The sequence below is a fragment of the Trichechus manatus genome, unplaced genomic scaffold (genome assembly GCF_000243295.1).
Source record: "Trichechus manatus latirostris isolate Lorelei unplaced genomic scaffold, TriManLat1.0 scaffold00105, whole genome shotgun sequence".
Classification (NCBI taxonomy): Eukaryota; Metazoa; Chordata; class Mammalia; order Sirenia; family Trichechidae; genus Trichechus; species Trichechus manatus.
In genome coordinates, this window is record NW_004444041.1 from 8,545,453 (window position 1) to 8,567,754 (window position 22,302).

General features: G+C 42.3%; 1 protein-coding gene across 2 annotated transcripts in view; it reads left to right on the plus strand.

Moving 5' to 3' along the window:
• The first annotated feature begins 1,045 nt into the window (after positions 1–1,045).
• The window catches only part of PPEF2 (protein phosphatase with EF-hand domain 2), a 51,286-nt gene continuing 30,029 nt past the window's right edge, over positions 1,046–22,302 (plus strand). Inside the window, exons 1-4 of one of the 2 annotated variants that reach the window (XM_004383136.1) lie at positions 1,046–1,164; positions 18,066–18,193; positions 18,347–18,404; positions 21,517–21,692. In XM_004383136.1, coding sequence (XP_004383193.1) covers positions 1,110–1,164; positions 18,066–18,193; positions 18,347–18,404; positions 21,517–21,692 — 417 coding nt within the window. In that variant the 5' untranslated portion in view covers positions 1,046–1,109. The remainder of the gene's footprint in view (positions 1,165–18,065; positions 18,194–18,346; positions 18,405–21,516; positions 21,693–22,302) is intronic. The other variant, XM_012557490.1, reaches the window with a different exon arrangement.

Consider the following 22,302-nt stretch of genomic DNA (forward strand, 5'->3'; position numbering starts at 1 on the left):
GAAAACTATGATACAGTATTCTCTCTCACAGTTTTTCTTTTGTGTTTCACTATAATTAGACTGGAGCCCTGGTGGCACGGTGGTTAAGAGCTCGGCTGCTAACCAAATGTAGGCAGTTCGAATCCACCAGCCACTCCTTGGAAACCCTATGGGGCAGTTCTACTCTGTTCTATAGGGTCGCTATGAGTCAGAATCTACTCAATGGCAACGAGTTTGGGTTTTTTTTGGATCATTAGACTGTAAGTCTAATCAACAACCATGGAAGCAGCAGTCAGGAAATCAGACAACGCGTTGCACTGGGCAAATCTGCTGCAAAAGGTCTCTTTAAAGTATTAAAAAGCAAAGATGTCACTTTAAGGATTAAGGTGCGCCTGACCCAAGACATGGTGTTTTCAACTGCCTCATATGCGTGTGAAAGCTGGACAATGAAAAAGGAACAAAGAAGAATCAATGTCTTTGAATTATGGTGTTGGCAAAGAATATTGATGCCACGGTCTGCTAGAAGAATGAACAAATCTGTCTTGGAAGACGTACAACCAGAATGCTCATTAGAAGGGAGGATGGCGAGACTTTGTCTCACATACTTTGGACATGTTATTAGAAGGGATCAGTCCCTGGGAAGGACATCATTCTTGGTAGGGTAGAGGGTCAGCGAAGAAGAGGAAGACCCTCAACAAGCTGGACTGACATGGTGACTGCAACAATGGGCTTAAGCATAGCAACGATAGGCTGGCGCAGGACTGGGCAGTGATTCGTTCTGTTGTACCTAGGGTCTCTGTGAGTCGGAACCGACTCAACAGCAGAGAAAGAAAAAGCCAGTACAAAGGTTGAAAACACAGGAGAGATATGGGGCAACAAATGGAGGGAATTCTCAGAGAAGGAACACCTCATGCTCTGAGACTGAAGAAGTGAGGAGGATGCTCTCACATGATAGTCTTGCTTTTTTTTTTTTTTTTAATAACATGGGAGACAAGATTCCTATGTAATTTGGTCAATATGCACTAATACTCTGCCTGAATTTCCCTATTACAGATTTCCTTTTGTCAACAAACAGCCCAACCTCCCTTGGATCTTCTGTCTGAGTACTGTACAAGCAGAGCACTTAGACTATGGGAAGCGGCACCTCCAACCAACATCACTTTGCTTTCCAGAATGCAGAAAGAGGTAAGTGTTTCCCACCTCCCGAGCCAGCTATTTGTGCCCCAAGGCCGCCATTGTGTAGGGAGGGACTGAGGATGAGTCCCTCGTGCTTCTCAGGGTAGAAGCAGGAAACTATTACGTTTCTCCTCAAGCCAACTCTGAGAAATTAGCTTCTTCTTGTGAGGTGACCACTAGAACACTCAGCTGAATGTCTTAGGACTTGGTAAACTATACTTGACAGAATTAAAATTAACTCAAAGGGACAGTTTTATCCATTGTGGTTTATCCCAAACTACTTACATACAAGTGAATGAATTAAGATTTGGCAAAGGGAATGAAAGAGCATTCCAGGTAGAGGGTACAGCGCATGTAAAGGTCATGAGGTAGGATGAAGTGAGGCATATTCATAGAACTGAATGGTCAATTTGGTTGGCCTGATCTGAACTAGATGAGGGGTGGCATGAGATAAAGCTGCTGAGGTCGGCAGAGGCCACATCACTAAGAGCCTTGTAGGATTTAAATTTTATCTTAAAGGCAGTGAGGAACCATTGAAGAATTTAAAATAGGGAGTTCTATAATAAAATTTACATATTTAAAAGATCCTGGTGAGGCAACTGTTAAGAGATGGACTGCTAACTAAAATGCTGACATTCTGAACACACCCAGAGGATCTGCGGCATAAAAAATCTGGTGATCTGCTCCTGAAAAAATTACAGCCAAGACGACTTTTGGGACAGTTCTGCCCTGTCATGTGGAGTTGCTGTGAGCCAGAATCGACTCCATGGCACCTAACAACAACAACAATTGGCTTCTGTGAAAAAGGGATTAGAAAAGTTAATTGCAGAGGAAGGAAGAAGAGCAATTTAGAAGCTACTGAAATCATTCAAGCAAGAGATGATGATGCCTTGATCCAGAGTTGGTAGAAGAAGAGTTGGAGAGAAGTTGGTGAATTACCATAATATTTAAGAGATGGAATTGACAGGATCCGACTGATTAGATGTATGGGGTGAGGAAAGGACAAATCAACAATGACCTCCAGGTTTCTGACTAGCAAAACTGGGCAGATGATGATGCCAGTTAATGACATAAAAAAGGAGGTTCTCCTGCATTAAAAAACAAAAACCAAACCTGTTTCTGTCATTTCATCTCTGACTCATGGAAACCCTATGTGTGTAGGGTAGAACTATACCCTTTTGGAAGCAGATCACTAGACCTTTTTTCTGATGTGCCTCTGGGTGGGTTTGAGTAGCCTACCTTTAGTAGTCAAGTGCTTAACTGTTTGCGCCACCCAGGGACTCCTTCTCCTCTATTGTGTCATTGTTGTTAGGTGCCATCGAGTCAATTTTTGATTCATAGCGACCCCATATGACAGAGTAGAACTGCCCCATAGGGTTTTCTAGGCTGTAATCTTTATAGAAGCAGATTGCCAGGTCTTTCTCCCACAGAGCCACTAGGTCGGTCCAAACCACCAACATTCTGGTCAGCGGCTAAGAGCTTTACCATTAGGAGAACCAATTTTGGCTGAAGGGAAGATGGTGAGTTTATACAACCTGGGTTTGAGGTGCTCATGAGACATGCAAGTAGAAGTGCAGAATAGACAGTTGCATATTCAGATCTAGATTTTAGAGGGGAGATTGGGCTGGTGATACATACATTTGGAAGGCACCCGAGTTTGGATAGTTGTTGAAGCCATGGAGGTGAGTGAGATAGCCTCGGGTGAGAGTAAAGACAGAGTAGAGACCAGGGCCTAGGACAGAGCCATGAGGACCTCCAGAATTTAAGCATCAGGTAGAAGAGAATGAGTCTGCAAATGAGGCTGAGATAATGCAGCCAGAGCTGTAGAAGGAAAACAAGCAGCATGTGCTATCTCAGGAGCCAAAAGAAGAGTGTTTCAAGAGTATGGTCAACCTTCAAAGCAGCTGAGATATTAAATAAATGACAAATCATGAATCAGATTTAGTGACATGAATGTCACTGGTAACATTGGTAGAACTAATTTCAAGCCGGGGCTAAAAAACAAATTATGGCATGGGTTGAGGAGTGATGGAGTAAAGAAAACAGAGGAAGCTTTTAAGAAGTTTGGATGGAAAGGTCTTTATATTCAACAGAGAATCAGTATTTTGCAACAAGTGGTTAAGAGCCAGACTAACTGGGTTCAAATCTTGGCTCCGCCATTCACCAGCTGTGAGGTCCTCTTAACCTCATTGAGTCTTGGTTTCCTTACTTTTAAACCAGGGATAATAATAATACCTACTCTTGTATTTGTTGTATTAAATGAATGAATTAATATAAAGTGCTTAGAACAGCGTCTGGCTTATAGTAAGCGTTCTAAATAAGTATTGTTGTTGTTGACTGCTGTCGAGCTGACCAACCCGTGACGACCCCATGTGTTACAGAGTAGAACTGCTCCATAGGGTTTCCTTGGCTATAATCTTTATGGAAGTAGTTCACCAGGCCTTTCTTCCGGGGAGCACCGGGTGGGTTTGAACCACCAGACTTTAGGTTAGCCGCCAGCTGATTGCAAACCACTTGCTACACCCAGGCTCCAAGTAAGTATTAGTTACTTTTATTACCAAAATCTGTGAGCAGGTTAGAAATAACCCAGTGTTAGCTATTTATTGATTATCTGAGTGATGGGCTAGAGGAAGCATTAATAAATAGCCTGTAGTGATCCTACCAAAATAGGGTATATGGAGAGAGGTGAGTGGGGCAAGAATAGGTGAGTGGGGTGGGAACTTTCGTATGTTCTGAAGAGTTGTTCTAAAAGTCAAATTGAATAAACAAAAATAAATAGATAAGATTTAAAAAAATTCAAAGTGGCCTTGACCCTTTTGGAAAGTGAATGGTTAGAACAAGCTGCAGACATTCCCAAGAAGTAAGTATTACTGCCCAAGCTCTAAGAGAAAGATCTAGAATGTAAAACACAATAGTCAGAGGCACAGAAGGAATGTAAAGAGGGTGGGTATCTGAATCAGAAGACCTGGGCTCCGGCCCTATTCTTCACTGACTGTGTGAGCGCAACAACCCTCCTCTTCAAGGACTCTGTGTCCCATCTGTGAAATGCAGACAATAACCAAAGACAATAATTATCCTTTACTAAGTGCTTACTGCATGCCTGGAACTGGGCTAAATCCTTCATGTGCATTATTTTATTCATCTTCTCAGTAGCCGTGTAAAGTACATTTTACTACTTTGCAGATGCAGATATTACTCCCCCTTATTCCTTTTTCATATTGTGAGTCTTACATGAAATCATGTATGGGGCAGTGCCACTATTCCTCCTGGGTTTTCATCTTAGCCCTTTAGTTTCTGGCAGTGCAAACAAGTCTGATATGGAGGCCTACAAGCCTCAACATGATGAAGACTTAAGTTTTGCAAAATTAGGATTTTGGAAAAAGATTAATAGCCTTTGATTAATCAACCTTTGGAAAAAACTGACCTGGCACTGTGAATGAGGGAAACAGTGCAGAAAGAATAGCATTTATTGTCCTTAGACTGGAAAACCAGGCCACAGAGAAGCTGGTTCTAACACAAAGAAGAACACAGTAAGTGAGCAAGGACCAGCATGGAACTGTAGGACAAGGAGCTTATGTTAAGATTGGGAAATGCTGACAGTCCCTGACTCATAGGATTATTGTGAGGATTATATGAGCTCATACGTCTAAGAGCTTAGAACGAGCCCTAGCACTGGGTTAAATTCTCTATAAATGTTAGCTCTTTTCATTTACTTGACATCGCATAGCTTTTGAAATCCTTTTAAACCTGTTAGCCCATCCCAACATCCCCTTGTCTTTTTTTACTTTCATATTATGAAAATTTTCAAGCATACGAAAGAGTAGAAGGCATAGTAAAATAAACCCCATATTCACATTACCTAGATTTAACATTGATATTTTGCTATATTTGCTTCATCATATTTTAAAGTATTTACAGACTTTATAATATTCATACCATACTGTAGTATAGCAAATAACAATGTATGACATTACACTCCATATTTCAGTATGCATGTCCAAAAAAAGGCATTTCCCTACATAAACACATTGCCTTATCACACACAACAAAATTAATAAGAATTCCTCAACATCAGCCAATATCTAGCACACATTCACATTTTCCCAACTGGCCTCGAATTTTTTTTTTTTAACAGCTGATTTGTTCAAAAGAGAATCCAGTAAAGAACTATGTATTGCATTTAGTTGTTATATCTCTTTATTCAGTTTTAATCTAGAAATCATTCCTCCTCACCTTTATTGGTTTATTTGTTTTCATGATACTGACTTGTTGATGAGACCAGACGATTTGTTCTATAGAATGTTCCAACTTCTGGATTTATCTGAGTATTTTTCTGTGGTGTCATTTAACTTGTCTCTTTATATTCTGTATTGTCTATAAACTGGAAGTTAGATCTAACTGAATTGGATTTAAATTAAGTATTTTTGGCAAGAATATTTCAGAGGTGGTGCTGTGTACTTCATTTTGCATCATACCAGGAGGCACATGTCTGTGTGCCCCACTTTTAACAGTGCTAAGTTTGATCTGGGTTAAGATGATGACACCCAGGTCTCTCCATCGTAAAGCTACTTTTTCCCAAGAACACCATGGAGTGGTATTTGGCAGCATGCAGATATCCAATTCCCATCAACATTTCACTACAGCTTACATCTCCACTGATGATTATTCCTGAATAAGTTATTTCATTGTTACTGTTAGCTGTTGTCAAGTTGAGTCAACCACTGACTTATGGCGATGGCGACCTCATGTACAATGGAATCTAACCATTGTGTTCACAGTGTTTTCACTGGCTGATTTTCGGAAGTAGATCTCCAGGCCTTTCTTCCTAGTCTCTCTTAGTCTGAAAACTCCACTGAAACCTGTTCAGCATCATAGCAACACCCAAGCTTTCACTGACAAATGGGTGGCGGCTGCACTTTAGGTGCATTGGCAGGGAATTACACCCGAGTCTCCCACATAGAAGGTGAGACTTCTACTTCTGAACCACCACTGCCCCCATTATTTTATTACCAAAAACTATTGCCTCCAAGTTGATTCTGACTCATAGTGACCCTACTGGGCAGAGTAGAACTGCCCCATAGGGTTTCCAAGGCTGTAAATCTTTATGGAAGCAGACTGCCACATCTTTCTGCTGTGGAGCAGCTGGTGGGTTCAAACCATGGACCTTTCGGTTACCAGCCGAGTGCTTAACCACTGCACCACCAGGTCTCATTGTTATTTCATTAAGGGTTGCAAAATGATGAATTTCTGCTTCTATAATTTCTTCTACTTATAATTAGCTGTCATTCTTTTGTAACAAATAAGGAAACAGCCTAATTTCTTTAGAGTTATATATTAAGTGGATCTTAGTTCAGCTGATGCATCTGAATCATGGTGTTGTGAAGACTATTGAATATACCGTGGACTGATAGAAGAATGAACAAATCTGTCTTGGAAGAAGTACAGCCAGAATGCTCCTTAGAAGTGAGGATGGTAAGACTTCGTCTTACTTACTTTGGACATGTTATCAGAAGGGACCAGTCCCTGGAGAAGGACATCATGCTTAGTAAAGTAGAGGGTCGGCAAAAAAGAGGAAAACCCTCAACAAGATGGAGAGACGCAGTGGCTGCAACAATGGGCTCAAACACAGCAACAATTGTGAGGATGGCGCAGGACCGGGCAACATTTTGTTCTGTCATACATAGGGTCTCTATGAGTCAGAACTGTCTTGACAGCACCTAACAACAAATTTCATCTGATGTCCATGGGATATATCATCAGGAGGGACCAGTCACTGGAGAAGGACATCATGCTTAGTAAAGTAGAGGGTCAGCAAAAAAGAGGAAGACCCTCAGTGAGATGGATTGACGCAGTGGCTGCAACAATGGGCTCAAACACAGCAGCAATTATAAGGGTGGTGCAGGACCAGGCAACATTTCCTTCGGTTATACATAAGGTCACTTATGAGTCAGCCAACTTGACAGCACCTAATAATAATAATAATATATTCCATCTGAGTACAGTACTTTCCAGGGAATCCATTGGTTCTAAATGCATGTATAATTTAAAGCGGCGGCTTAAATGCAATATTCATTTATGCAAAATGCCACATTAGTGCATTAAGGCTTTTTTCTCAAAAAAACATTTAGCAATGAGCAAAAGTAAACAAACAAAATGCATATACATATATATATGTATTAGTGGAAGCTGAATGAATTATCCACATAACCTTCTACCTAATTTCCGGTCTCAGTAAGTGATCAATCATGGCCACGCTTCTTTCTAGAATGGCACTTGCATCAGTCACACTACTGCCTTACATACCTAAAAGCTGTCCTAGGCCACCATCTTTGCTTTTAAAATTTTAGGAAAACTCAGCCCGTTTTGCTTTCACTTACCTTATACACATGCTCTAAAATAGCTTCTCTGCACTGTTCATATGGACCTAAGCATCTCTGTAAGCCCTCAGCTTCCTTGCTTTCTAGTTTGACCACATGCCCTAGGCTCCTCTTGTATGTTTTCTGCCCCACACCAGGAATAGCTATTTCTCTGGGGTGCTGGGAGCACTGATTACTACCAGGTTGGTCATTGCTTCTAGACGTTTCAGTGAAAAGATCCAGGAAATATGTACAGTAGTCCCCCCTTATCTGTGGGGCATACATTCTAAGACCTCTTGTGGATACCTGAAACCACGGATAGTATTGAACCCTGTATATGCTATGATTTGTCTTACACATACATACCTATGATAAAGGTTAATTTATAAATTAGGCACAGTAAAATATTAACAATAATTAATAATAAGATAGAACAATTATAACAATATACTGTAATCAAAGTTAACTGAATGATGGAACGGGATGGTGTGAGGTTTCATCATGCTATGTACTCATTTAATTTTGAGATTGACCAAGGGTAACTGAAACCGAGGAAAGCAAAACCAAGGCTTGGGGTGGGCAGGGGGTGGTGGGGCGGCTACTGTATTCTTTAAAGAGGGAAAAATCATTATGACCAATTTATATTTAGGATTACTATATTTTTATTTTTAAAAATTTTTTTTTAGCTTTCACTGTATTTTTATTCCATGCATACATCATTCAGGTAAGCGATCCTTGGCAAGAAACAGGAGCACGGGAGGTGGACTTTAAATCAGGTGCCAGAAGAGTTTCTTAGGTCTCATCCTTTGGAGAACAGACACTGGCAATAATAGACAACATTCATTGGCTATTTGCCATGGTCCAGGCCCCACATGTACTTTATGAAGTGTTGCTGTTGTTTTTGGTTGTTGTTGAGTCAACTTCAACGCATGGCGACCTAATGGAATAAAACGTTGCCTGGTCCTGCGCCGTCTTCATAACTGTCGGCCTGGTAAGGCTATTCTTTATGAAGTAAGTAGACCAAATTAGGACCTAATTGCCATTTTATTGATAGTTGAGTGAGAATAAACTTTCCTGAGAGTGAGAAACTACCTTTCTCTTAGAGAGTCTTCTTCACCAGTCCGAGAGCATGAACTGAGCTAGTTACTTGTATTCTCAATGTTCTTTCCACAGCAGAGGTGAGTCAGGAATATAAGAGTATCTCCAGTAAAATGCTGTTCCCTGGTGGACATTTTTTTCTTTCTTTAAATTTTTTATTGTGTATTAGATGAAAGATTACAAAGAAAATTAATTTCCCCTTTGATAGTTTGTACATAAAGTGATCCATGACATTGGTTTCATTCCCTACAATGTGCCAGCACTCCCCCATTTCCATCTTAGGTTCCCCATTTCCTTTCCTCCTGAATTGCTACCCCTTCCTGCCTTCGCATCTTTGGTTTTGGGCAAATGTTGCCCTTTTGATCTTGTATAATTGATTGTTCTAAGGAGCACGTCCTTCTCAGGTGTTACCGTTTATTTTATGGGGCTGTCTATGGTTTGGCTGAAGGGTGGTCTCTGGGAATGACTTCAGTTCCAGGCCAGAAGAGTGTCTTAGGGCCGTAGACTCAGGATTCATTTCTTCAGTCTCTGTCAGACCAGTAAGTCCGGTCTTTTTTGTGAATTTCATTTTTCATTCTGCAGTTATTCTCCTGAACTGCCCAGGACCCTCTCTTGTGATCCCAGTCAGAGCAGTCGGTAGTGGTAGCCGGGTACCATCTAGTTCTTCTGATCTCAGGGTGGTGTAGGCTGTGGTTCATGTAGTCCTTTAGTCCTTTGGACTAATTGCTCCTTTGGGTCTTTTGTTTTCTTCATAGGATTACCAAAATTTTAGCTAACAACCTTGATATTATACTTGTATGGCTTTTCTCTTTGTCAAAAATCTTTCTTCCCCAATGACATTAATATAGTACTATTTACTTTATCTTATACAATACATAAATAATAGTTTTAGAAAACAATAGTAATATTATTATAATCAAGATATTTACTGAAAACTCTTTTAAGATTGTTTTTGTTCTTTTTATCCTTTGGTTATATCCCACTAGGGGAGTAAAATTACTTAATTTTAAAGTCACTTGAAATAACTCCTTTCTGTGTAGTTAGATTCATTTGTTTAAGTTTTGCTTATGATTTTTAGGACTGATTTTTTTGAAAAAATTCTGATTTAAATTTGTTTTAAAATTTGGTAAAACATTTGTATAATTCCTCTTCCAGTTATCTATTGCTGTGTAACAAACTACCTCAAAACTTAGTAGCTTAAGACACTTTATTCTGCTCATGATTTTGTGGGTGAGGAATTTGTGACGGGCCTGAGTGGTTTGTCTCTGAACCTCAGGTCAGTTGGGGCTGAAGGCTCTACTTCTAAGATGGCTTCTTCTCTCAATGTCTGGTGCTTTGGTACACCTTGGCCTTACTTTCTCCCTTCGTGCTGTCTCCTCTTCCAGGGTCTTTCTATGTGGCTTGGGCTTCTCACAGCATGACAGCGGGTCTGTCTCTTAGTTATCTAGTGCTGCTGTAACAGAAATACCACAAATGGGTGACTTTAACAAACGGAAAGTTATTTTCTCACAGTTTAGAAGGCTAGAAGTCTGAATTCAGGGAGCTGACTCTAGGGGAAGGCTTTCTCTTTCTGTCCACTCTGGGAGAAGTTCCTTGTCTCTTTTCAGGTTATATCCCTAGGTTCCTTGGCAATCACGTGGCCCTCCATTTGTGCTTGCTTGCTTGCTTGCTTAATCTGCTCTTATATGTCTCAAAAGAGATTGATTTTAAGACATACCCTACACTAGTACTGCATCATTAATGTGGCAAAGAAAACCCATTCCTGAATGGGATTATAACCACAGCTGTAACTCGTTGCGGTCAAGTGGATTCTGACTCATAGTGACCCCATGGGGTCACCAAGGCTATATAGTCTTTTCAGAAGCTGAGTGCCACATCTTCCTCCCTCGGAGCGGCTGCTAGGTTTGATCCACCAACCTTTTGGGTAGCAGCCGAGCGCTTAACCACTGCACCACCAGGGCTCTTTTAATCACAAGTATAGCGATTAGGATTTACAACACATTTTGCGGGGACATGATTCAATCATGTCTCAGACTAGCCAACCTCCTGACATGGCTCCTGGCTTCCCCCAGAGTGAGCATTCCAAGAGCAAAATTTCCAAGAGGCAGGAAGTGGAAGCTGTTCATTTCCTAAGGCCTGGGCCTGGGAACCTGCACAGCTCACTTCTACCGTACTCTCTTGGTCAGAGCGGGCATAGGCCCAGCCAGATTCAACAGGAGACAGTAGCGCCCACCTCCTGGTGGGAGAAGTGTCAAAGAATTACAGTCATCTTTAACCCTTACAATTCTAAAGTCAAATCTACAAAACAAGGTCCATTCAGAGAGTAGTTTTTATCTCTGCCCCTCTGCTCTGTTCCTTCCTTCCACTTAAAAGGAACTATATTAGTGTTTGGTTTATGCTTCTGCGTGTATACGTGTGTATTCATATTTTCCCCCTTTCTTAGATATATGGTGTTGTTGGGTGCCACTGAGTCATTTTTTATTGAAAGCTACCCCATGTGTTACAGAATAGAACTTCCCCATAGAGTTGTCTAGGCTATAATATTTACAGAAGCAGATTGCCAGGTCTTTCTCCTACAGAGCAGCTGGGTGGGTTCAAACTGTCAACATTTTGGTGAGCAGTGAAGCACTTAACCATTTCACCACCAGGGCTCCTTAGATATACAGTAATATCCAATATACCCTGTCCTAGACTTTGCTTATTTCACTTAATAATATATCTTGTAGATTATGCTGTAGCAGAATATAGAGATTTTCCTTACTTCTAGAGATTTTACAGCTTTCTAGTACCCCACTGTATGGTAGTACCATTGTTTGTTCAGCCAATTCCCCTGTGGATAGACATTTTGCTATTACAAATAGTGCTTCACTAAATAGTTTTGTGCATGTGTCTTTTCATATTTTTGCCAGTATTTTTGTTATAGATTTATTTTTGGTATAGTAGGATTGCTGGGTCAAGCGCCTATGTAAATTTTGCTAGATATTGCCAGATTCCCCCCATTTGCATTCCCACTAGCAATGCTGAGAGTGTTTTCTTGTAGCCTCATCAACAGAGTGCATTGCCACGTTTTAGGTTTTTGTCAATCTAATGGGTAAGATGTGATATCGCAGAGTAGTTTTAATTTGTATCTCTCTTATTATAAGCAAGGTTGAGCATCTTTTCATATGTTTAAGCCTTGCTTATTTTTTACTCTGAACTGTCTGTTCGTACCTCTTGCCCATTTTTTCTATAGAACGGTCGTCCTTTCTCTTTTTTTCTATTTTTAGAAGTTCTTTAGTATATAGTAAGGGTATAAATTGCAAATATTTTTTCTCAGTTTGACATCTGTATGGCCCTGCTGTTAACTTAGCTTCAGCCCAGGGTTTCCTTACCACACAAATAACACAAATGCAGCCCACATGTGGCACAGACTCAGAATTTCCATCTCATGAGGCACTCTGTGTTGGAAGTCACCTCACTCCCTGCTATGACTCAGGGCTGGGAGGCAGAGATTTATTGGTTCCCACTATGGAGGAAACTTTCCCAGCTCCTGCCTTTCCACAGAGAGCCCAGTTACAGCTCCGGGCTGTGCATAGAGCCCGAGAACTCCACTGCTCTCCCCACATGGGTGTTAAACCCCACTTGCTAAGACAGGTGTCTGGTCCTGGTTCACTGGGCTGCCTGACTTCAATGCCTTGCTCCTAGCTTTGGCTATGAGTTAGATCTTTTGGTGCCTGCCCCAAGCTTTGGCTATGGTTCTAGCTTCATTTCTGGCACCTAGAGATTTCCCTTTAATGTTTTTGAGTTCAGCTATCTGTTAAATTTTTTTCAAGTTATTTTGTACAGCATTTGTTATGTATCAGGGTGAGGGATTCCTACATCTGCTTTTTGTTGTTGTTGTTGTTCTGTGCCATTGAGTCAATTCCAACTCCTAGCAACCCCATATGACAGAGTAGAACTGCCCCACAGGGTTTCCTTTGTGGTTTGCAACAACCACAATCTTTCTGGGAGCAGATCACCAGGTCTTTTCTCCCGAGGAATGGTTGGTTGGTTCAAACTGCAGACCTTTTGGTTAGCAGCCAAACACTTAACTGTTGTGCCACCAGGCTCCTTAAGCGTGCCACTTCTGACTGGAAGTCACTGTTAGGCCTTCTGTTTTCCCTAAAATGATGTCATAATGCATTACATTTTTAATGTTTAACTTTTGTCTAGCTTATAGTTCCCTTAGAGAAAGGTACTTCTTAATAGAGGCATTATTTTTCTTTTTCAATCCAGTGTAGTATAGAGAGATAAGTATTCTTGACAAAGGTAATGAAAATCAGAGGGTATCATGGATTGAACTGTGTCCCTCAAAAATATCTGTCAACTGGGCTAGGCTATAATTCCCAGCATTGTGTGATTGTTCACCATTTTGTCATCTGATGTGATTTTTCTATGTGTTGTAAATCCTACCTCTATTATGTTAATGAGGTGGGATTAACGGCAGTTATGTTAATGATGCAGGAGTCAATCTACAGATAAGGTTGTGTCTTAAGTCATTCTCTTTTGAGATATAAAAGAGAGAAGTGAGCAGAGAGAGAGGGACCTCATACCACCAAGAAACAAGAGCCAGAAGAATAGCATGTCCTTTGGACCCGGGGTCCCTATGCTAAGAAGCTCCTTGACCAGGGAAGATTGATGACAAGGACCTTCCCCCAGAGCCAACAGAGAGAGAAAGCCTTCCCCTGGAGCTGGCACCCTAAATTTGGATTTCTAGCCTCCTAGACTGTGAGAGAATAAATTTCTGTTTGTTAAATCCATCCACTTGTGGTATTTCTATTATAGCAGCACCGGATAACAAGACAGAGGGTAACCATAAAAAAAAAAAAAAAAAAGTCTGTATTCTATTACATTTCTCTTAAATAATTTATCAGTTTTACTGTGCAGCATTGCCTTGGGTCACAATTTTCTGACAGTGTTCTTAAACATGGAGTTTTAACATATTGTCCAATACAGTGCTAGAGGATGAGTCCCCTAGGTTGCAAAGCACTCAAAATACACAGTGGCCATGAAAATAGATGTTACAAATAGTTACAGGTATATTTGTAACTTGCACACTAAGATTTAGTCTAATATATGGCCCAAGCATTTTGCATTGTGCTGTTGGGAAGGGATGAAGGATGTCTTAGTTATCTAGTGCTGCTGTAACAGAAATATCACAAGTGAGTGGCTTTAACAATCACATTTATTTTCTCGCAGTTTATGAAGCTACAAGTCTGAATTCAAGGTGCTAGCTCTAGAAGAAGGCTCTTTCTCTCTCTGTTGTCTCTGGGGGAAGGTCCTTACACCTTAGCTGCTTGGTTTTCTTCACGTGGCTTGGCATGTGTCTTCCCCTCAGCACTGCTTCTCGTTTGCTTGTTTAATCTCTTTTATATCTCAAAGGAGATTGACTCAAGAGACACCCTAATCCTGCCTCATTAACATAATAAACATAACCTTATGCTCATTGACATAACCTAGTCCTGCTTCATTAACATAACAAATACCATCCATTCACAAATGTAATTATAACCACAGGCAGAGGTTAGGATTTGCAACATTTTTTGGGGGGGACACAATTCGATACATAACAAGGGGGTTGTTGTTAATTGCTGTTGAATTGGCCTCAACTCATGGCAACCCCAGGTACAACAGAACGAAATGTTACCCAGTCCTGTGCTCTCTTCATTATCATCGGTATGCTCGAGTCTGTTTTCACGGCCACTGTGTATTTTGAGTGACTTCTAACCGAGGGGACTCATCCTCTAGCACTATACTGGACAATATTCTGTTGTGATCATTAGGATTTTCATTGGCTGATTTTCAGAAGTAGATTGCCAGGCCTTTCTTCCTAGTCTATCTTAGTCTGGAAGCTCTGCTGAAACCTGTCCACCATGGGTGACCCTGCTAGTATTTTAAATACTGGTAGCATAGCTTCCATGCATCACACCAACACACACGCCACCACAGTATGACAAACTGACAGACTAGTGGTAGGCTGAAGGGATGTTGTTGTTAGGTGCAGCTGAGTCGATTCTGACTCATGGAGACCTCATGTGTTGCAGGGTAGGACTGCTCTATAGGGTTTTTTTTTTTACTGTAATCTTTACAGAAGCAGATAGCCAGGTCTTTCTCCCACAGAGCTGCTGGGTGAGTTCAAACGGCCAGCCTTTCAGGTAGCAGCCAAGCACTTAGCCATCACCAGCAGGGCTCCTAGATAAAGGGGTAGAGGATCTTAAACTGTTCTGCAACTCACAGCTCTCATCTCAACTAAAGATATCCCAGGCCCCAGATAGAGGTCTGGGAAGAAGTAAAAAAGGAGAAAGAGAGGCATTGCCTGCTCCCCCTGCCCTAAGTTGCTGAAGCAGGACTGAGGACATAAGTATATTAAGTGTTGGCAGCACTTGCATTAACATGTTTAGGGAAAGGTGTTTGCAAACATATTCATAGAAACTTGATGTCCACAGTCTTCCTCAGTGGTTCCTAAAACTTTAGCACAAGTAACAAGCATGCCTGGAGCTTGCCAAACCTGTAGATTCCTGGCCTTTATCTGTAAATTCTGATGCTATAGGTCTTGGCTGAAGTCCATAAATCTGCGTGTTTACCATGAGTTCCTGAAGAATCTATAGCGCTTAACCTGGACATTTCATCTACTATTCTAAACATAGTTTTACAGAATTCAATCAGTAGAACTTCAGCCTCATCATTTGTTATTTAATGAGTGCCTTTGAGAAATGCTTATAGTATGAAACCTTTTCCTCATAGGAAATCAGATTAAGTTTGCCTAAATTCCTCTCACGTTCTCTTTGCTCACCCCTCCATTGTCTTTCCTCTCATTGAAATTGGCAAGAATTCTATTAGCTCTCTAATGCAAGCTAAATACATTAAATCAATCTGTCTACTGTTCACGAGGTTGACCTGAGTGAACCCACAGGGTTTTCTTTGTAACCCAGCTTTATCCACAAATACTTCATTCTTCTAGGCAGCACATCCAGGCCCTGAAGCTTAAGAAGTCTTTAGTTATTTGTGTGGACAGCTGTCTCCTTCTAATGCAACAACACCTGACCACAGGTCTTAAACCTAGTATGAAGAATTAAACCTGAAAAATAATCCCCACTCACTCCCACCCTGTGGTACATGTTCACTTAGCAGCAAACCGAACCAAACCCATTGCCATCGGGTCGATTCCAACTCACAGTGACCCCATGTGTTACAGACTAGAATTGCTCCATAGGGTTTTCTTGCCTGTAATCTTAATAGAAGCAGATAGGTAGGCCTTTCTTTTGTGATACCTCTGAGTGGGTTTGAACCATCAACCTTTAGGTTAGTAGTCAAGGACAAACAATTTGCACCACCGAGGACCTTCACCTAGCACGGGTCCTGGCAAAAGGAGAGACTCAAAGTCTGTCTATCAGACTAGATACTGCCAGCACAGTTGTGGACGTATTATGGTGGGGATATGCAGATGGACTGCCAGAAGAATGAACAAATCTGTCTTGGAGAAAGTACAACCAGAATGTTCCTTAGAAGCGAGAATGATGAGACTTTGTCTTGCTTATTTTGGACATGTCATCAGGAGGGACCAGTCTCTGGATAAGGACATCATGCTTGGTAAAGTAGAGGGTCGTTGAAAAAGAGGAAGACCCTCAGTGAGATGGAATGACATAATGGCTGTAACAATGGGCTCAAACATACCTCCTATTGTGAGGATGGCACAGGACTGAGCAATGTTTTGTAAAGTCACTATAGTAGGAACTGACTCAATGGCACCTGGTAACATAACAACATGATAGGGAAGCTTTAAAGCCCACAGGGATATCAGAGAACCTGGGAATAACAAGAATGGGACCCAGTAAGTACCTCTCACGAACTGACATAATACTAGGTATTCATTTATGTATTTATTGTTTGTTTTCTCCAGTCATAATCTAATCCAGCCTCTTTTCCAGATGAGGACTTTGAGGCCAAACAAGGTGACCTGCCTGAGACCACATAGCTAGTAAGGGCAGTTCCAGGCCCAGAATCCAGGTCTCCTGACACCTAGTCTATTGTCACAATATCAAAATGTCCCCCTCTCCCCCTTATCCCATTCTTCAACAATGCTGCATCCTTGCAGTCTGTCTGGTTTACACCTCCTCAGAATCCTGGCAGTCTGACTCTTCCATCTATGCACATCTACATGTTTTCTTTAATAAGTGGGAATTTCAGTAAATATCCAGTGCTATTGTATAACCACCAGGCAAGAATGGAGGTGGGGTAGGGGGCAGATATGGGGAAAAAAGCACTGTGGGAAGCAATAAGGCAAATACTTCCCACTGGCAGCCAGGATAGTGCTTTCCCCATCATTTTTGTCCCCACACATGTGTACTTAAACTTTACTTTGAAATATACAGTGGGACTACTATAAAAACTCATGAAAAGGTTTACACACAAAAAGAAACAATCTTTGATGGTTACAAGGGAGGGGAGGAGTGGGAGGGAAAAACATTCAATAGACAATAGATAAGTGGTAACTTTGGTGAAGGGTAAAACAGTACACAATACTGGGGAAGACAGCACAACTTGTCCAAGGCAAGGTCATGGAAGCTCCATAGACACATCCAAACTCCCTGAAGGACTGAACTACTGGGCTGAGGGCTGCGGGGACCATGGTCTCAGGGAACATCTAGCTCAACTGGCATAACATAGTTTATAAAGAAAATGCTCTACATTCTACTTTGGTAAGTAGCATCTGGGGTCTTAAAAGCTTGTGAGTGGTCATCTGGTCTCACCCTGTCTGGAGCAAAGGAGAATGAAGAAAACCAAAGACACAAAGGAAAGATTAGTCCAAAGGACTAATGGATCACAAGTACCACAGCCTCCACCAGACTGAGTCCAGCACAACTAGATGGTGCCCAGCTACCACCAACAACTGCTCTGACAGGGATCACAACAGAGGGTCCCGACAGAGCTGGAGAAAAATGTGGAACAAAATTCTAACTCACAAAGCAAAACAAACGAAAAAACCAGACTTACTGGTATGACAGAGACTGGAGAAACCCTGAGAGTATGACTCCTAGACACCCTTATAGCTCATTAAGGAAGTCATTCCTGAGGTTCACCCTTCAACCAAGGATTAGACAGGCCCATAAAACAAAACAAGACTAAATGTGCACATCAGCCCAGGGGCAGGGAGGAGAAGTCAAGAGGGGACAGGAAAGCTGATAATGGGGAAAGCAAGGTTGAGAAGGGAAGAGTGTTGACATGTCGTGGGGTTGGCAACCAGTGTCACAAAACAATATGTGTATTAATTCCTTAAAGAAAAGCTAGTTTGCTCTGTAAACCTTCACTGAAAGTACCATAAAAAAAAATTAAAAAATAGAAATGTACAGTGGGAGAGGATCTGGCCCCTGCCTTTCCCCTCCCCAAAAGGCCTAGGGTAGCTCAGCTCACAGGCTTGCTTCTCCATCTGCGTCACAGCCCTTAAGGCGGCGGCCCTGATCCAGAGGTGGTACCGGCGGTACGTGGCGCGCCTGGAGATGAGGCGGCGTTGCACCTGGAGCATCTTCCAGTCTATAGAGTATGCTGGACAGCAAGACCAGGTCAAGGTGCGGCGGGATGTGGGACGGAGACACCTCCAGCTCTGCCTTTCAGCCCCTAGTCAGCAAGGCCCAGGAGCTCAGAGGTGTAGCTGACCTGGGCCACTCCTGGGTCTCTTTTCACTCATCTCTAAAGCCAAGTCTTCTTGGGTTCTTCTTCAGCTCCACGATTTCTTCAGCTACCTCGTGGACCACTTCACTCCCAGCAGCCACAACGAGAGTAAGTATGAACTGCCAAATGGTACATCCTCCTGTCTCAAGGTCATAGATGGGGGGTGGGCCGGGGGTGTACCAGGAGGGAGAAGGTGAATCCAGTGACAGCTAGGGAATGAGTGAGGAGGCTGACAAATGGTAGAGTGGAATTTTATCCTGGGTTTCCCCAGAAACACACCTAGAGAAAAGAGTTTGACTATTTGCTAAGTGCAGGAAACACTGGGAGAACATGGGAAAGGGATTCAGGGAAGGTAAGGCAGCCGTGGTGGTGCAGTGTTTAAGTGCAGTGGGCTGCTAACTGAAAGGTCAGAGGTTTGAACTCACCAGCTGCACCGCAGGAGAAAGATGTGGCAGTCTGCTCCGACTCGACAGGTTTTGGTTTTGGACTGTATTCGTGTTCTAAGGCTGCTGTAACCAAACAGCACAAACTGGGTGATTTATAAGGTCCCACAGTTCTGGAGGCTAAAAGTCCAAATTAACATGTCTGCCAGGCTATACTCTATCTAAGGCTCTAGGAGAAGATCCTTTCTTGCCTCTCCCAGCTTCTGGTAGTCCCAGGCATTCCTTGGCAGATAGATGCATCTTAACATGGCCGTCCTTCCTCTGTCTGTCTCTCTGTGACTCTTCTCTTTTAAAAGAACACCACTCAGATTGGATTAGGACCCACCCTATTCCAGTATAAGGAGGCCTGGTGGTGCAACAGTTAAGCGCTTGGCTGCTAACCAAAAGGTTGGCAGTTAAACTCACCCAGCGGCTCCACGGGAGAAAGCCTTGGTGATCTGCTCCCATAAAGATTTCAGCCTACGTGGGGACAATGGTCTCGGGGAACATCTAGCTCAATTGGCATAACACAGTTTATAAAGACAATGTTCTACATTCTACCTTGGTGAGTAGCGTCTGGGGTCTTAAAAGCCTGTGAGCAGCCATCTGAGATACTCCACTGGTCTCATCCCTTCGGGAGCAAGGGAGAATGAAGAGAACAGGGTACAAGGAAAAGATTAGTCTGAAGGACTAATGGACCACAGCTAGCAAGGCCTCCACCAGACTGAGTCCAGTACAGCTAGATGGTGCCCAGCTACCACCACTGACTGCTCTGACCAGGATCACAACAGAGGGTTCTGGACAGAGCTGGAGAAGGATGCAGAAAAAAATTCTAACAAAAAAAAAAAAGACCAGATTTACTGGCCTAAAGGAGACTGGAGAAACCCTGAGAGTATGGCCCCCAGACACCCTTTTAGCTCAGTGGTGAAGTCATTTCTGAGGTTCACCGTTCAGCTGGGGAGTGGACAGCCCCATAAAACCAAATGGGACTAATGAGGTACAGCAGTCCAGGGAAAAGGGCCAGAAGGCAGAAGAGGACAGGAAAGTTGATGATAGGGAACCCAAGTTTGAGTAAGGATAGTGTTGATGTGTTTTGAGGTTGTTAACCATTGTCATAGGGCAACATGTGTACTAACTGTTAAATGAGAAACTATTTTGTTCTGTAAGCCTTCATCTAAAGTGAGAATAGCAGCACAACTGGAAGAGTGTAGTCGATGTCACTGAACTGTGCATGTAGAAATTTTTAAAATGGTGTATCTTTGGCTATGTATATTTTCACAAAAAAATAAAGGTCGAGAAGGGAGAGGGTTGACATGTTGTGGGGTTGTTAACCAATGTCATAAAACAATATGTGTACTATTGTTTCATGAGAAACTATTTGTTCTGTAAGCCTTCACCTGAAGTACAAAAAAATATAAAAAAAAAGATTTCAGCCTAGAAAACTCTATGGGGCATTTCTACTCTGTCACATGGGTTCGCTATGGGTCAGAATCTACTCCATGGCACCTAACCACAACAACTACTCCAGTGTGACCTCATGTTGACTGATAACATCTTCAAAGACCCTATTTCCAAACGTGGGTCACATTCACAGATACCAGGGGTTAGGACTTCAACATATCTTTTGGGGGAACACAATCCATAACAGCTACTAAGCCAGTGTGAGTGAGAAGTAGTGCGAATCACAAGCCTCATTAACCCACCTGAAGGCCAAGGGAACTGGAGTCTTTATATCTTAACTTTTGAGAGTCATTGGTTGAAGACTGCTGCGGGTGGAGACAGGAGTGTTAATTCCACAGAATTTCTAGCCTGCCACACCTGGATCCAGGGAAAACCTTCAAGCTAAAGATGCTGAGGCTGACAGTTGGAAGTTGCCCAAAGGGCAGTGAAGGGCATCTACTGTGCCCGCTACGTGCGCTATAAATAGTGCCAATGATTTTTTTTCCCCCATCAAGGCTTTTCCTTTTCCTCCTGCTTACAGTCCTAGATCTGGAAATTTCTGTACTTTCTAAGTCTGTCAAATATTGATCTTTTAAAATAAAAGTAGAATGGTTATTGTCGTGGATTGAATTGTGTCCCCCCAAAATACGTGTCAGTTTGGCAAAGCCATGATTCCCAGTATTGTGTGATTGTCTACCATTTTGTTATCTGATGTGATTTTCCTATGTGTTGTAAATCCTACCTCTGTGATGTTTATGAGGCAGGATTAGAGGCAGTTATGTTAACGAGGCAGGACTCAATCTACAAGACTGGTTGCGGATTAAACCAATCTCTTTTGAGATATAAAAGAGAGAAGTGATCAGAGACATGGGGACCTCATGCCACCAAGAAACAAGAGCCGGGAGAATAGCACGTCCTTTGGACTCGAGGTCCCTACACTGAGAAGCTCCTTGGCCAGGGAAGATTGATGACAAGGACCTTCCCCCAGAACCGACAGAGAGAGAAAGCCTTCTTCTGGAGCTGACACCCTGAATATGGATTTCTCACCTCCTAGACTGTGAGAGAATAAATTTCTCTTTGTTAAAGCTATCCAATTGTGGTACTTCTGTTATAGCAGCACTAGATAACTAAGACAGATACCAGCTAATATTTTTATTGACATCAAAGTGTAACATTTTCTTCCTGCTCATCCTGACCTGTCATCATTTCCCCCTTTCCTTTCTCCTTTCCTGTGCTGGAGCCAATGCCATACAGGCCAGGTCCTTCTTCAACTACTGTCCAGTGAACTACTGTTCTTTATTGCCCACTGGACTCCACATCTGAATCGTAAACTTTCCCACCTTTTCTGTCCTGAGTAGGGGACTTCCTGAACCGCATGTTCACTGAAGAGAGATTCCCCAAGGACTTGGAGATGGAGAAATGCAGTGACTATAACTCCATTGAGGTACCGGACAATTACACGGGGCCACATCTCTCCTTCCCACTCCTCCCGGACCATGCAACTGCCCTTGTGGAAGCTTTCAGACTGAAACAAGTAAGTGCACCTGGGCAACCTGGGAATCTAGGTCACTACCAACTCTGCATAATGCATAGAGGGGGACCAAACAAAACAGTAGCAGTGGCCCTGGATTAAGTTGTTTATGTCATGTGTCCATTAGAGAGATTCCATTTCTTTTCTGCTCAGCCAGGACCGCATGGCCAATCAGTTAGTTTTTATCAATGGAAAACTGCTAATTAAGTAGTCTCTAGTTGTTCATTCATCTCACAGATAATACTGAGCACTGAGGATAGCAACAAACCAAACAGACGCAATCCCTGCCCTCATGGGGCTGCCATTCTAGTGAGAAGACAGACAAGAAATAGCAAATTAAAACAAATAAGGAAGTTATGTAGCATATTAGAAGGTGATAAGAGCTATGGAAAAGAATAAACTAAGTTCTGAGTGGAGAAGATGGTGATTTTATAAAGAGTGGTCCAGGAAGGCGTCCTTGAGAAGGTGATTTCTGAGCCAAGGTTGAAGGCAGTGAGGGAATGGGTCCTGTGAGTATCTGAGGGAAGAGTGTTCCAGCAGAAGGAGCAAGCATGAAGACCCTGAGGCAGGAACTTGCCCGGCCTGCTCAGGGACATCAGGAAGGCCAGTTGGC